The sequence below is a fragment of the Dasypus novemcinctus genome, chromosome 8 (genome assembly GCF_030445035.2).
Source record: "Dasypus novemcinctus isolate mDasNov1 chromosome 8, mDasNov1.1.hap2, whole genome shotgun sequence".
Classification (NCBI taxonomy): domain Eukaryota; kingdom Metazoa; phylum Chordata; class Mammalia; order Cingulata; family Dasypodidae; genus Dasypus; species Dasypus novemcinctus.
Genome location: NC_080680.1, coordinates 41,486,547 through 41,503,348, shown reverse-complemented (window position 1 = coordinate 41,503,348; position 16,802 = coordinate 41,486,547). Strand labels below are relative to the sequence as shown.

At 37.8% G+C, this 16,802-nt stretch overlaps 1 protein-coding gene across 1 annotated transcript in view; it reads left to right on the top strand.

The window, feature by feature from the left end:
• Positions 1–16,802, top strand: part of PGM5 (phosphoglucomutase 5) — a 197,211-nt gene that overhangs the window by 32,446 nt on the left and 147,963 nt on the right. Inside the window, exons 3-6 of the mRNA XM_004459397.5 lie at positions 1,520–1,666; positions 6,164–6,289; positions 9,661–9,851; positions 10,448–10,602. Of these exons, the coding sequence (XP_004459454.1) occupies positions 1,520–1,666; positions 6,164–6,289; positions 9,661–9,851; positions 10,448–10,602 (619 nt within the window). The remainder of the gene's footprint in view (positions 1–1,519; positions 1,667–6,163; positions 6,290–9,660; positions 9,852–10,447; positions 10,603–16,802) is intronic.

Here is a 16,802-nt window from a genome sequence, read left to right as displayed (position 1 = left end):
CGTGGATTATTGCATAGCATTGTAGGTAAATATTTTGCTTGCTGGAAATTGTTGTACTTTTGGAAACCAGTGGGCTTTGGCATTAAAACCCACTAAAGGTTTTATTTATTTTTTTAATGATGGGCACAGCCGAAGAACATGGAGTAGTATCTGGAGACCAGAGGTATACTCATGTGTTCTTTAATCTAACAAGTATTTTTTTAAAATGGTAAGGAGTGAGGAAAAGGGCAGGCTTATTTCTTTTGGGTCTTCACTTTTCCTATATAACAAGAAAATGTTGGGTAAGATATACTAGGCCCTCTTCCCTCCCGTCTACTATAATAAGAGTATTGCACTCCTTTTTGTATATTTATAATGAGCATTTATTGGGTATCTGTAATGATGCCTATGTTCTACGGCAGTGCTGTCCAATAGATACATATTTGAGTCACTTATATAATTTGAATTTTTTAGTAGCAACATTAAAAAGGGAAAAAGAAACAGGTAAAATTAATCATGTGTTCTATTACACTAATATATACAAACTATTATCATTTGATCATGTTATCAGTATAAAATTATTAGTTCAATATATTAAAATTTTCTAACCTTACAATATCTGCTGTGCATTTTACACTAACAGTACATTTCAATTTGACTGTTTGCATTTCAAGTACTCAGTGTGACCAGTGTTATTGTATTGGATGTTTTAGCTCTAAGGAGTGAGATATAAAAAAAATCAAGAAATAATTTCTGTTCAGTTGAAAGTTATAATAAAGTTAGGGAGTGAGAGTCATGTACAAACCTAACTATCTAATCATCTATTGTTTTTTTATATTCTAGATCTTTCAGTATATTTACTTATTTATTTGGTTTTCAACTTGTTTATGAAAATTAGCTAAGGTGGCTTGCATTAAGATATATAAATTTTAAAAAGAGGAAAACTAAAAGAGGACAACTCTTGGTTTTGTATTCAATTCATTTAGAGTCCATCATTTTTTTAATTGTCCATTTTGCCTTGTGAAGAAGTGCCAAAAAAGAAGGAATAACTAGACAGTGTATTTGAGTTGGAGAAATGATTTACTCTGTTAAGCTCACACACAGACGAGGCAGCAGAGATTGAACTAGAAATCAAATTTCTTTCTCTGTGTGCACTTGGGAAGCTATGGTTTAAATCTGGAATCCCTCACTTCTGTCAAATGCATATCCTGTTTGTGCCTCATATCCTGAATAAAGTTGGTTACATAACTGAGTCTCCCTGGCAGGTGTGAAACTATTTTTAGGGAAGCAGCATCATTGCTTGAAAGTGGCTTAAAACAAACAAAGAAACGTGGGTTATTAGACTATATAGAACAAATCTCATGGTGAAGGAATACAGCGTAAGAACTATGGAGGCTAATTGAGCTGTGAACCCTTTTGTCCATTGTTCAGAAAACAATCTTTCTCCTGCCGGGCTGAGGGAGAAATAACACTGCTCTGACTGTGATTCCTGAGCTTTACAAATATAATTTTTTTGCGATTCATTATTTTCAAATTTTAGGTCCTGCTCCAGATGTTGTTTCAGACAAAATCTATCAAATCAGCAAAACAATTGAGGAGTACGCCATATGCCCTGATCTTCGAATTGACCTTTCCCGACTAGGAAGACAAGAATTTGACCTGGAAAACAAATTCAAACCATTCAGAGGTAATATAAAGATCAACTTTTGAGCAGAAGTCAGAATAACTCTGTAAGAGGGGTGACTGTGTTCTCCACAGAGGAGTGTACTCGAGAAAATGATTGAATTTTCAATCTCAGGGTGATTCTTGCTGAACAGTTGTGATCTGAATGTTGTGCAGAGAGAACTGAGAACACTCAAGATACTCAGACCTGGAAACATTCAAAACCCACTTTCCAACCTCTATATTAATTTTGATATAGGAAAGTTTCACTGATGATCCTTTAAAGCGGGGGTTCTTTACAAGAGGTCTGTGAACTTGAATTGATATTCAAAAAAACACTACTTTTGTGGGAATGTGTTGGTGTGGGTGTGATATATTTATTAAATAATGCACAGTGTAGTGTGGACTTAGTAAGGGGTCTGTGGTTTTCACCTGACTGGCAAAGGGGTCCATGGAACAAAAACAGTTAAGAACCCTTTCTATAAAGCATTCCAGAAATAGGCTGTAAATTACCAAAACATGCCTTTGCTTTTCTCGGCAGTTAAGGTGAACATGCTAGAATAGCTTAGATGGTTAAGAAGAGACCCAACAAAGCAGTGGGGACATTAAAATGCCCATGGAAGAATGGAGTTTATTTTTGAAGTCAGAATCATTCCACTCAGCTTAATTCAATGCACAATGACCAATCACCTGCTCTATTCCAATCACTGTGTTAGGAGATTTTACAAAGGAACTCAGTAAATACCAAGTGTACTTAGGCAAATAGATTAAGGAATTAAAGAGCCAGAACGAAATTGCCAAAAAAAATTGAGTGAATAAACCTTCTAAAGTACTCAGGACATAACTTTTTATTTTATGGAATAATTTCGAACCATGTAACAACTGCATTTATACTGTGTGAGCCTCTTTTTATCAACCATCTATTTTATCCTATTGCTTTTTCTTAGAAGGTACAGAAATAGCAATAGACCAGTTTTTACTTCTCTACTGCCTCTATAAGTTTAAATACTACTACATCTTGTAGTAAGATGATATCCTTATTTTAAAAATAATAACTTACCTAAAAAAACAAAACACATGTTCAGGGCCACATGTGGTATGTTAGGGTCAGGTAGTTGCTGAGGGCAGGGAGAGGGAAGAAGAGATGTGATGTGGGGGCATTTTTGGGACTTGGAGTTGTCCTAAATGATATTGTAGGAACAGATGCTGGACATTATATATCCTGCTATAACCCACTGAATGTACTGGGGGAGAGTGTAAACTATAATTCATGCAGTGTAGCATGCTCCAAGATATATTCACCAAATGCAATGAATGTGCCACAATGATAAAAGAGGTTGTTGATGTGGGAGGAGTTGGGGGGATGGGGTGTGGGGTATATGGGCAACTCTTATATTTTTCAATGTGACTTTTTTTGTGATCTATGTATTTTCAAAAAAATTCAATCAATCATTCAATAAATGAACCATTCAGGAGTCGTAATTTTGAGTCAATGCTACCAAATTTCCCTCGAAAGGTTTTGAGTCAATTGGTTACTTAGCTAGTCAGCAGACGTTTATTGAAGGCCATGTAATATTAACTGAAAGCAGTCATGCTGTTTTTGTTAATCTAATTGGAGAGTGCACATACATGCACAGAACAGCTGGACAACTGAAAGAAAGGGATATGTTATATTAAGCAAAATGAGTTAAATATGTTTGATTACATATGTTAGAAAGGCCTGGGTGATAAGTTGTCTAAGAAAAATAAGGTATTACCATCAGGAAGAAGTTATATTTATTTTTTTATGTTCCGTATCTTCACAACTCCTATGTTGTCCAAGATACCTAGCTCTTTGTTGAGCTCAGATTTAGGTCTGTTATTACAGCCATATCTCCTACTTTGATGAGTTTACTAAAATGCTACCCATACTATGAGGGGGGTGAAGTATTCCCTGGCTCCAAAGAAGAATTTGGAGACATTCGTTTGAGGTAATTGTTATTTCAAGTGCTGATCAAGGCTTGAGTAATTAAAAGCAAATCATTATACCTTAAAGAGTATAAATTAGGTTGACTTTCAATTTTCTCTGATTCCTACTTGCTCCTTTGTTCTGTGTTTCTGTTTGGCACTATGTGTTATTTGTTGCTATCCTCCTCGTATCAAAAGATAATTAAAAACTATCATTGTTCCTAAAAAATAAATACTTTACTTTTGAATGGACACATATACTTCATTGCTTTAACTGCAAGGGAAAATATTTTTAAAGGTGTGTTTTTGACCAGATGAAGGGATAGTTTTATGTATTAGGTTGGTGCAAAAGGAATTGTGGTTTCCAACTGTGAATTTTGAATCATTATAACTTGGCTCAAACACATCTTTATTAATCAAAATAGGAACCACTACAATCAACACATTTTTGCCAACGAGAAATAAGTTTGCTTATTCCTGTAGTGTAAAAATCTATGCATTGGGATCCAATGAACTCTTGGAAAGCGTTTTCTGCATCTTGCTGGTTTTGGATGTGTTTTCCCTGCAAAAAGTTGTTAAGATGCTTGAAGAGGTGATGGTTGGTGAGAGGTCAGTTGAATATGGTGGACGAGGCAAAACTACGTAGCCCAATTTGTTCAACTTTAGAAGCGTTGGTTCTGTGGCTTGCGGTCAGGTGTTGTCATGGAGAAGAATTGGGCCCTTTCTGTTGACCAATGCCGGTTGCAGGCATTGCAGTTTTCTGTGCATCTAATTGATTTGCTGAGCATACTTCTCAGATAAAATGGTTTCACCAGGATTCAGAAAGCTGTAGTGGATCAGACCGGCAGCAGACCACCAAAGAGTGACCATGACCATTTTTTTGGTGCAAGTTTGGCTTTCGGAAATGCTCTGTAGCTTCTTCTCAGTCCAGCCACTGAGCTGGTCATAGCTGGTTGTCATATAAAATCCACTTTTCATCACGTGTCACAATCCAATCGAGAAATATTTCGTTGTTGTTGTGTAGAATAAGAGAAGATGGCGTTTCAAAATGACAATTAAAAAAATTTTTGGATCACCTCATGAGGCACCCGCTTATCCAGCTTCTTCACCTTTCCAATTTGCTTCAAATGCTGAATGACAGTAGAATGGTTGATGTTGAGTTCTTTGGCAACTTCTCTTGTAGTTTAAGAGGATCAGCTTTGATGATTGCTCTCAGTTGGTCATTGTCAACCTCTGATGGCTGGCCACTATGCTCCTCATCTTCAAGGCCTTCGTTTCCTTTGCAAAACGTCTCGAACCGCCACTGCACTGTGCGTTCATTAGCCGTTCTGGGGCCAAATGCGTTGTTGATGTTGCAAGTTGTCCACTGTTTAATGACCCATTTGAACTCAAATAAGAAAATCATGTTTTTTGTCTAACATCATTTCCATAGTCTAAAATAAATATAAAATAAACAGCAAGTAATAAGTCACTAGCAAAAAAACATAAAGCAAGAAATGCACATTAAAATGATGTATAACATAACCATATTTATTTAAGAATGCATTCCAATATCCAATGGCAAATTTTAACAATGCAAAACTGTACTTTTGCACCAACCTAAATATTATAATCTGATCTGTTAAAATATTGCTCCTGGATTTACTGAAAATTACTGAAGGCAGACTTGTAATATCTTCAGTACAAGTTTAACTATTTCAGAGTTCCAAAGTAATATGAAATTTAAAAATTTCAAAACCAATATACGTAAGCTTCAAAATTTATCTATGAATTTGAACAGTAGGGTTCCTGGACAAATTTTAGTGCCTTAAAGTCTATATATTTGCTACTTCTAGGAAAATATTTTCTGAGTGTTAATTACATATTGATTGCCAAATTTGAAAAATGTAATGTATTCTGGGTTTTATGTATCTGTTAAATAAGTAGAAGTGACTTGTTTTGGATTCTTAGCCATTAGGTAATGCAGGAGACTGGAGAACATTGTGTTTAACGAGGATTTTCAGATATTCAGCCTTCACTCTGAAATTGGGTACAAAGTTGGGCATACAGACTTCATGCAAACTCAAGGATGTGTCTGCCATCACCAATTTCATACTTGGATCTAATAGAAACAATGACATTTAGAAAATAGGGGTCACTGCTGGGACTGCTCTTCGATTTACTTCCCGCTTGCGGAGTCATTTCTTGGCCAATCCCTGTAGGAGAGTCATCTGAATGTGCTAACGTGCCCCTGAGCATTCAGATATATGCATTTTGGGGGGAGGGAGGTGACAGAGAGTAGGGGCTCTAGGAATAACAGACTGTTTTCATCTTAACTATTTATTCTTATCATTGATTTTTCACTTGGAAAGAAGAATTTATAACTATTATTTATATCTATTGATCACCTGAAAAATTTGCAGCATCTTGATTATACCTTCATTTTTTATCTTGTCTACAAATGGATGCTTTGCTTTTCATAATGTGTGGGATTGTGATCATAATTTCCCGCTCTCACCATCATGATTTTTAGGGGCTTCCAAGCACCCTACATGAGTGTAGTCATTAACACTTCCGTCTGTCTTTCTATCCTTAGTGGAGATTGTGGACCCAGTGGATATCTATCTCAACCTCCTTCGTTCCATCTTTGATTTTAATGCTATCAAGGGTTTGCTGACTGGGCCCAGCCAGCTGAAGATCCGCGTTGACGCAATGCATGGAGGTAAGTTCTGATCTTCTACCAATTGGTAGTTTTTCAGTTTTATCATATTTTAATTTCCCAAAACTTTTTCTCTGGGTTTGAACCCTGGACCTCCCATATGGTAGGCAGACATTCCATCAGTTGAACCAAACCTGTTTCCCTCTCATATTTTTTTTTATGTCAGGTTTACTGAAGTATAAAGTTGATAGTATACAGTTTGATGGGGTTTGCCAAACATATACAGTCATCTAAGCACTATCACAATCAAAATAGAGAATATTTCCATCCCTCCCTACTCATGTCCCTGGCAACCTTTCATCTGCTTTCTGATGAACAAAATTTTTCCCCAGAAAGCCATGTAAATGGAAACATACAATATATAGTTATTTGTTTCAAGCTTCTTTCACTCAGAATAATGTTTTTGCAATTTACTAACAGTGGTGTTGTATTGGTATTGTTTTTTATTGCTGATCAGAGGTCCATGGTTTGGATGTACCAGTTTGTTAATCCATTCACATGTTAATGAAAATTGGGTTGTTTCAGTTTTTGGTTATTATAAATAAAGCTGCTTTAAACATTTGTGAACAAATCTTTATGAGAACCTATGTTTTCATCTGTCTTGTGTAAATATCGAAGAGTGGGATTGCTGGGTCATACTTTAAGTGTCAGTTTAATTTTATAAGAAACTGCCAAACTGTTTTTCAGGAACAGTAATATATAAAGTTTCCAGTTTCTCCTCATCCTCGCCAACTCTTGATATTGCCAGTCTACTCAGTTCTAGCCATTCTACCATATCTTGTTAATCTCTCTGAGGATGTAGCTGAAATCTATTTATAAGTTTACTTTTCCCTGTATAGTTTCTGTTTCTTCCAGGCTATTATTTAAACTTTGATTGTTTTGGTCTTATGTTAAATGCATTCTTTAAAACCTTGGTGATCCTTGGCTTCTGGCATATTTAAGAGTGGGGCACTAAAACCTCTGTTGGGAGATATGAGCCCTTGTGTAGGCTTGCCCTACACATGGGCTTTACTCTAAGGCAGGGATTTTTTTTTTTTAAAGATTTATTTATTTATTTATTTTCCCTTCCCCGCCCCGGTTGTCTGTTTTTTATGTCTATTTGCTGCGTCGTTGTCTTTGTCCACTTCTGTTGTTCTCAGTGGTGTGGGAATCTGTGTTTCTTTTTGTTGCATCTTGTTGTGTCAGCTCTCTGTGTGTGCAGCGCCATTCCTGGGCAGGCTGCACTTTCTTTCGAGCTGGGCGGCTCTCCTTACGGGGCACGCTCCTTGTGTGTGTGGCTCCCCTATGTGGGGGACACCCCTGCATGGCATGGCACTCCTTGCACACATCAGCACTGTGCATGGGCCAGCTCCGCACGGGTCAAGGAGGCCCGGGGTTTGAACCGTGGACCTCCCATGTGGTAGACGGACGCCCTAACCACTGGGCCAAGTCCGCTTCCCTAAGGCAGGGATTTGTAACCTTTTTTGTTCCACGGACTCCTTTGCCAGTCAGGTGAAAACCTACTAAGATCCCTTAGTAGGACCACTGACTAATTCCACACTACACTGTGTATTATTTAATAAATATATCACACCTGCACCAACATGTCCCCAAAAGAATAATGTTTTTATACATTTTCAACTCAAGCTCACGGACCCCTTGTTGAGAACTCCTGCTCTAAGTTCTTCTGGCTGGGCTGTTTTGTTCTTTCCTGTTGGACTGGTCTGATTCTCCAGAAAAGGATCTTTCTGGTCTTAGTGCTATCTGGCCTAGAGGGAAGATAGCTTCTTTTTCCAAGTAGGTTGAGCAATATTTTTAGGTCTGAGCCTCATTGCCCGGCTTGTACTATATATCCATCTTTGAACCAGTCACTTGGGCTGGGGAATGAAGGAAATTAATTGGGGCAGACCTAGGTTACCTCCCAAACCTTGGGGGAAGTGGGATATATCTACGTCCAGACCATATGAACTGAGATGGAGAAGGGAAAAGTTCTCTAAAGGAGACCTGAAAATGCTTCTACTATAGAAAGCGGGAATGGATACTGGGCCAGCAAAATCAGGAGGTATCTATTATTCAAGGTTTGTGTTATATTGGTGGAAATGGAAGGCAGTACTTTACATAGAGTATTGCTGCTGAACAGGATTGCCCACAGACCCCCCAAAGTGCCTTATGTTCTACCTTAGGCTCCATTCTTGTTCTCATCATGTTGCCTCCATTTGGATGGCCTTCCCATTCCCCATCCCTGTCAAATTTGTATTCTTCCTTCAAGTCCCACCAGAAATACTGCCTCCTCCTTGAAGCCCTCCTACCTTATAGCCACTGCCCTTCCTAAATGTAGAGATGTGAAGCCTGTCATCCTTTCAGGAAATTTTATTTCTGAAATAGGGAAACAGTTCTACTCTAGTGCCTTATGAATAAAAAACTGGATTCTGGTTTATGGTTTATGCTGAGAGTTAATTAATTGAGGGATGGGGGAAGGACAAGCAGAAAGGGAAGAAGGGTCCTGATCCCTTTCTAGTAAATACTTAATCAACAGGGCTGGCTTAGAGCCCCCCAAGCTTCTAATGAATTATTAAATTGTTGCACATGTTGGTTTTAGGTTCACCCTTGAGCAAAAATGGAAGGTAGGAATCTCGTGGCATAGCTAATGAGAAACTCCTTTAATGGCCCACAATAAATGCTCTGCTTCAGCTGGTTAAAAAAAAAAAGGCTTCTCTTAAGCCATTGGATCTAATTATTTCATAAATATGTATTGAATGGCATCTCTCTTTTAATCTCACCATTGCAGTGACTCTCTGTGGATGTTATTCTTCCCACTACTAGATTGAGTGTATTTGCATCTCTTTATGAGCCTCAGAGTTCCTAACATAGAGCTTCCATGTTAGACATTCCATAAATGTGCACTGAGCTGGAAAACGGTGCTATATAACATTTATTTTGTAAAATGTGTTTAGTTTTATATGCTTCAGTGGTTTACGGTGTTTAATTATACACTTGGCAGAGTTAAAAAAATTGCCAAGACAAAGAGTATTGCTAAACCCTTTTAGGGGCTTTTGCATATATTCTGCTAAAGCTTTTAATATACAAAAAGCAACAGGCAATGAACTATTATTAAATAGTTGATATCTTTCTGGCAACAATTAAGAAAAGTTTAGAAAAGTTTTGGGAGAAAAATCTCATGAGACTGGATTATTGAGTTTATCTGCAATATGCCAAGCAGAGTACATGGCCCGTAATTGCTGCTCAATAAATATTATTCTATGTTAAACTTTGGAAAATCCTATAGAATTAATTTTTTTCTGGGCTATTAAGTGGCTTTCTTGTTCTAACCAGAACAAAACACTTTTGGATATTCTGCAAAGATTTCACATTGCTGTGTGTTTTTCTTTTTTTAGTGATGGGACCCTATGTGAGAAAAGTCCTGTGTGATGAGCTGGGGGCCCCAGCAAATTCTGCAATAAACTGTGTTCCCTTGGAAGACTTCGGAGGGCAACATCCTGACCCAAACCTGACATATGCAACGACCCTTCTGGAAGCCATGAAAGGAGGGGAATATGGATTTGGAGCAGCATTTGATGCTGATGGAGTAAGTAGGAAGGTTACTGCCTGCTGACACTTTTATCATATAATAAGCCAAGCATCCAAGACCAGAGATTTAGTGAAGATGTTTAGTGCTACCATATATAGGGTATACATACCCTGATTCTGCATCTGCTCATCTGTTTAATTTCTGAATACTGAAATTAAATAACAATTACTTTTCTTTGTTCTGGATTAGCACTATGGAATAAAGAGGTTTTTTTCCTTTTAAAAAAATTCATTCAATAAATCTTTATTTACAGCTAGTTTTGTTGAAAGCACCATGTTACATAATAAGCTGTTTGCACAATAAGCCCCATTTTCCATTATGCTTGGGGAAAAGAAGGAACTGAAGCGTGAGGTAGTCACCCACATTTCAACAGGTGGGACATAGGCCTTGACACATTCCCAGTGATGTCAAGACTCTGGATCTTGGAAGATCTGAAGATTTAAAAGAAGGTTTCCCATGCCCTCTTTGGCCTCATTCAAGCTGTTTCAGGTTGCATAAATACAGAATGGCAGTGAAGTGGCTTCTGATTATGGGAATGGGCTGCTCACAGCAGATGCCTCTGTCTGATAATTTTCACACATTCTTTCCCACAGGATCGTTATATGATCCTAGGCCAGAATGGCTTCTTTGTGAGCCCCTCTGACTCCCTGGCCATCATTGCTGCCAACCTCTCTTGCATTCCGTATTTCCGTCAGATGGGGATCCGAGGGTTTGGGAGGAGTATGCCAACCAGCACGGCCCTAGACAGGTAAGCAAGTCTGTTCACCGTGAAAAACTTCGTGGTAGGCTTCTGATGTCCATAAGCTTTGTCTGTCACTTCATGAGTTCTTAAAAGCACGGGAACTTAGAGACATCTTTTAGTAGAGTGGGTAATGGCATGGATCCCAAGGTCAGGAGCCTGAGCTTGATCCTGGATTCTGCCGCTTATTAGCTGTGGGGACTTGTGATCTGCAAGCCTCAATTTTATCTATAAAATGGGGATAATAATAGTATCATTTTGACATGGATTGTTACGAGGTATGAATGAGGTGCTTTGTGTAAAGCTTTTAAGCTGGCACATAGTAAGTGCTTCAATAATGTTTGGTAACTAAAACTTAAATCTGAAAGTGCAAGCAAACGAGGTGGAGAGAGCATGGGTCTTGGAGTCAGGTTCTATTGTGTTCAAATGCTAGCTGGAACTCTTATTTGCTCTGTCAAAATAGGAATGATACTTCATTAGTTTGTCGTGAGAATGTAATGAGCTAGTTCATGCAAGTGCCCATCCTCTAGGGGATTCATTTAGTAGGAGCTCAACAGTGTCAAGCTTCCTTCTCCTTACCATACTCACCCCTACCATATTTTACTTTGTCTTATAAAACAGTGGATTTCAGAGTCTAATGTTTTCAAGCAGCATATATTATTATAGAAGCAGTATATGTGCATGGTAGAAAATTAGAAAATACTAACAAAAATTGAAAATTGAAACATTCCTGACTAAGTTACCTTTGCTAATAGGTAAATGTATATTCTCTACTGTCTCTCTTTCTTTAACTTATACATATTTGCATTTTTTTAAGTGCCAAAAAGAGATCACAAAATACATACTACTTTATAGCCTGTTTTTATTTTCCACCAAACTCCAACTTTCTATTAATAAATTTTTATCTCATCCAAGACCAAGGTCATATTCAAATTTCTCCAGTGTCCCCAAAATGTCTTTTATGGCTGTTTTTTCCAAGGTAGTATCCCATTCAAAGTCACACGTTGCATCTGGTTGTGATGTCTCGTAAATCTTTTGTAATCTAGCACAATATGTTTCTTTTCTCTTTTACTTAATGACAGTCATTTCTTAAGAGATTTGATGAACTGCCAGTTGTCTTGCAGTGTCCCACCTTCTGGATTTGTGTGGTTTTATTTATCCATCCATCTATTCATTTATGAGATAAAATTTACATACAGTGAGTTGCAGAGACTTTAAGAGTACAATTTGATGTGCTTTGATAATTGTATATACCCATGTAACTACCACCCAGATTCAGATTCAACATTCGTCATCCAAGAAAGTTCCCCTCTGCCTCCTTCCAATCAACTGCAACCCCGCCTAGGCAGCCATCATCCTAATTTCCATCACCCTAGGTTAGTTTTACCTCTTCGTGAACTTCACGTAAATGAAATCATATACTATATACTCATTTGTGACTGCCTTTTCCCAACTCAATATAATGTTTTTTACCCATCCATGGAATTGCATGTGTAAGTAATTTGTTCCTTTTTATTGTTATGTAGTAGATTAATGTATGAATATGTCACAGTTTATTTACCCATGCTCCTGTGAATTGAGTTCTTTCTTGTTATTAGCTATTGTGAATTACATATCTAGGAACATTCTTATACAAGTCTTCCTGTGGCTTTGTCTTAATTTCTCCTGGGTAAATATCTAGAAGTAGAATATTAGTCATAGGGTTGGTATGCATTTAATTTTATAAGTATAAAACCGTTTTCTATTTTATACTCTTATTTGCAATCTATGAGAGTTCTAGTTGCTTGATAATCTCACTAACATTTGTTGTTATCTGTGTTTTTCCCCTAATTTTAGCAGTTCTAGTGGGAGTGAAATATTATTTCATTGTGGTTTAGATTTGCATCACTCTAATAACTAACGATGCTGAGCTCCTTTTCATGTATTTATTGACCATTTGAGTATCTTCTTTGTAATGTGTCTGTTCATGTCTTCAGCCCATATTTAAAGCTGGGCAGTTTTTCTTTTTGTTATTGATTTGTAGGAATTATTGATATGTTCTGTACAGAAGTCTGTTGTCGATGTGTATTGCAAGTATTTTCTTTCTGCCTGTTGCTTGCCTTTTCATTTCCTTATCAGTGTCTTCTGATGAGCAAAATTTTAAAATTTTTATGAAGTTCAGTTTATTAGTGTTTTCTAGTATGTTTAATATATACTCTCTTATCTTCTATAAGAAATCTTTGCCTACTCCAAGGTCAGAGTTTAACTCTTATTCTTAAGTCTATGATGGATTTTTAAAAATTTATTGAAGGTTATCACTCATACATAAACATACATAAACAATAAGGGTATGATAATAGATGTGAACCATCAAAATGTATATAACATCGTACAGGACTCTCATAACTCACCTACCACCAATAACTTGCATTGTTGTTAAACCTTTTTAACTAATGATTAAAGAGCATTGTTAAAACATTACTACTAACCAAAGTATTTTCCCCCAACTCTCCCTATTATTATTATCTTTATGTCATTTATATGAACATACATAAATAATTAAGTGTATAGTAAAAGTTGTGAACTTAGAAAGCAAGCATGCATAACTTCTTACAGGGGTCCCATACATCAACCCTCCACCAACATCTTGCATTGTCATGAGACATTTGTTACAAATTATGAAAGAATATTTTCAAAATCTTACTACTAATCATAGTCCTTATCTTATATTTGGTGTGTTTTTTCCCCAACCCACCCTATTATTATTTTTTGAATATATTTTTTATGACAGAAGTTGTAAACTTATAAAACAATCATGCACTTGTGCAGAATTCCCAAACAACACCCCTCCATCAACACACAATGTGGTGTGTCATTTGCTGCAGATAAAATAATATCATCTGATTGTTACCAAGTCCATAGTGTACATTTGGCTCACATTTTCCATACTGCCTCAGTTTCAACACAGTACATCTTTTGCATAGATACACGATATTATATTATTATTGCTAACCACAGTCCATAGGTCACTCCAGCTGTATTTTTCCCATGCTTCTCCACATTCCCAACACCCTGCAGTAGTGATATACATTTGCTCTAGGTAACAAAGGACACTCCTGCATCTGTACTATCAATCACAATTCTTATCCCTTCTTGGTTTACTGTGCTGTTCAGTTCCTAAATTATTCTCTAGCATTTTGTCAGTTGGCATTTACATAACTTGACTATCATTTTCAGTCACATCCTCATTTATAAACTAGCTGTTACTGTGTGTTACCATCTACTTTATACATTTCCACACTTTTACAGTAAAGCTAATTAAAGCTTCTACATACATGAAACATCAGCAGTCCACTCAGTCCTCCTCTTATCTCCTTTAAGAATCCACCACCTACCACCAGGTCTTAAAGATATTTTCCAATAATTTCTTCTGGAAGTTTTATGGTTCTTACTTTTATTTTTAGTTTTTGACCCATTTTGGGTTAATTTTTGGATAAGGTATGAGATAGGGGTCCTCTTTCCTTCTTTGAGCTATGGATATCCAATTCTTTCAGAACCATTTGTTGAATGGATTGTTCTGCCTGAGCTGTGTGACTTTGACAGGCTACTCAAAAATCACTTGACCATACCTGTGAGGGTCTGTTTCTGAACCATCAATTTGATTCCATTGGTCTATTGTGTCTGTCTTTAGGCCAGTACCATGCTGTTTTTACCACTATTGTAGGTATTATGATTTAAAGTCTGGAGATGAGGGTTCATTTTTCCTTTTTATGGTGTTTCTGGCTTTCAGAACTCCTTACCCTTCTAAATAAATTTAGTGAGCATGTTTTCAATTTTTTCTTTAATGTTGGTGGAATTTTTTATCAGATTTGCATTAAATCCATATCAATTTGAGTAGAATTGACATCTTAATGATATTTAGTCTTCCAGTTCATGAACAACGGAATGTTCTTCCAGTATTTAGGGCTTTTTTGATTTGATTTAACATTGAGTTGCGGTTTTCTGAATACAAGTACTTTACATCATTGGTTAAGTTTACTCTGACTATTTGAGTTTTATCTGTCATGTTTTATTTTCACCACTCTTTTGACACTTTTAGTTACTTTTATTGATATAAATCTTCATTTCTAGACTCTCTTCCGGGCCCCTCTCTCCTGTCTTTTCTTTTCAAGCTTTAGCACACCCTTTATTATTTCCTGAAATTCTGGTCTCTTGCTTAGAAATTCTCTCAGTTTCTATTTATCTGTGAATATTCTAATTTCACCCTCATTGTTGAAAGACAGCCTTGCTGGATTTAAGATTCTTGGCTGGAAGTTTTTTTCTTGTAGTATCTTAAATATATCAGACCACTGTCTTCTTGCCTCCATGGGTTTCTGGTGAGAAATCAGTACTTAATCTAATTGGATATCCCTTATATGTTATGCATTTTTTTTCTCTTGCTGCTCTCAGAATTCTCTCTTTGTCTTTGGCATTTGACATTCTGACATTCTGATGAGTATGTCTTGGAGTTGGTCTATTCGGATTTTTTTTGATGGGAGTACGTTGTGCTTCTTGGACAGGGATATCTATGTCCTTCAGTAGGGTTGGGAAATTTTCTACCATTATTTCTTCAAATATTCCTTCTACCCCTTTTCCCTTCTCTTCTCCTTCTGGGACACCCATGACATGTATGTTTGTATGCATTTTGCTGTCATTTAGTTTCTTGAGACCTTGTTCAATTTTTTCCATTCTTTTCTTCATCTGTTCTTTCATATGTTCACTTTCAGAGGCCATTTATTCAAGCTCACCAAGCCTTTCTTCTGCCTCCACAAATCTGCTATTATATGATTCCAATGTTTTTAAAATTTCATTTATTGTACCTTTCATTTCCATAAGATCTGCTATTTTTCTGTGTATGCTTTGAAATTCTTCTTTGTGCTCATCCAATGTCTTAATACCCTTAATCTCTTTAGCCATCTCATTGAGTTTATTAAGGAGATTTGTTTGAACATCTATAATTAGTTGTCTCAACTCCTTTATGTCATCTGGAGGCTTATCTTGTTCCTTTAACTGGGCCATAACTTCCTGCTTCTTGATGTGGATTGTAATTTTTTGTTGGTGTCTTGGCATCTGACTTACTAGAGTATTTATTCTGGGTGCAGTTTTTCTCTTTAGTTTATGGCTTCCTATCCTTTCTCCCTTGCTGGTTGTGCCATAGGAGCCAAGTATGTAGTTGGTGCTGTAAGCTATGGAGGCTCAAGCAGTCCTCATTGTGCTGGAGACCAATGAAGCTTCTTCTGACTTTCTCCTTTGTGAGGGGTAGGGACAGAGTCAAAGCTGTGTGGAACAATCCAAGTGCAGACTCAGACTGCAGTTGCCCAGAGAAACCAGTGAAGCTTCACATCCCTTTCTCCCCTGCCTGGGGCCAGGATGGAGCTGCAGGTGTGGGCAGCAATCTATGCAGTGTGGGTCCAAGATGACCACAGTTGCCCTGGTAAACTTCTGATTTTCAGTCTATGCCAGCCAAAGTTACCTGCAATTACCCAGATAGGCTGGTGCAGGGCTCCTTAGCTTCCTCCCTGCCATTGGCAGGGCTGAAGCTAGGCTAGGGCTGCAGGCTGATCTGCATGAAAGAAACTGGTTCCTGCCAACACTGAGAGTTTCAGTCAGCCCAGCTTCCCCTCATGCTGCGGGCAGAGTCCAAATGGTGGCTACCAGTCTCTTTCTGACTTGGGCTGGTTCATGCCCCAGCTGTTCCCAGGGTTATATCTTAGCCAGCCAAGTCTACCAATCAGTAGCTTCCAATTCCAGCCACAGAATAGCTCCTGGGGTGACTCGTGCCACCACAGTAGGATAATTACTGGCCTCCAAGTTTTGGCCAGTAATTTCCCAGAGAGGCTGGCGCAGGTCCCCATAGCTTCTTCCTTGTTGGAGGTGGCACTGGGGCCTAGGCTAGAGCTGCAGTCTGATCTGGATGGAAAGAAGCTGGTCCCCACCAGCACTGTGATTTTCAGTCCTCCCCACTTCCCCTTGTGCCAGGCGTGGAGTTAAGATGGCAGCTCCCAACCTCTTTCTGACTTGAACAGGCTCAAACTTCAGCTGTTCTCAGGATTGTACAGTAGCCCGCTGAATTTACTTATCAGCAGCTGAAATTGGTGCCCAACTGTCTCTTCTTCCCCCGTTTTGGGGAAGTGGAGCTTTCAATTCCAGCCACGGAACAGCTCCTGAGGCAGCTTGTGCCTCCAATGGAG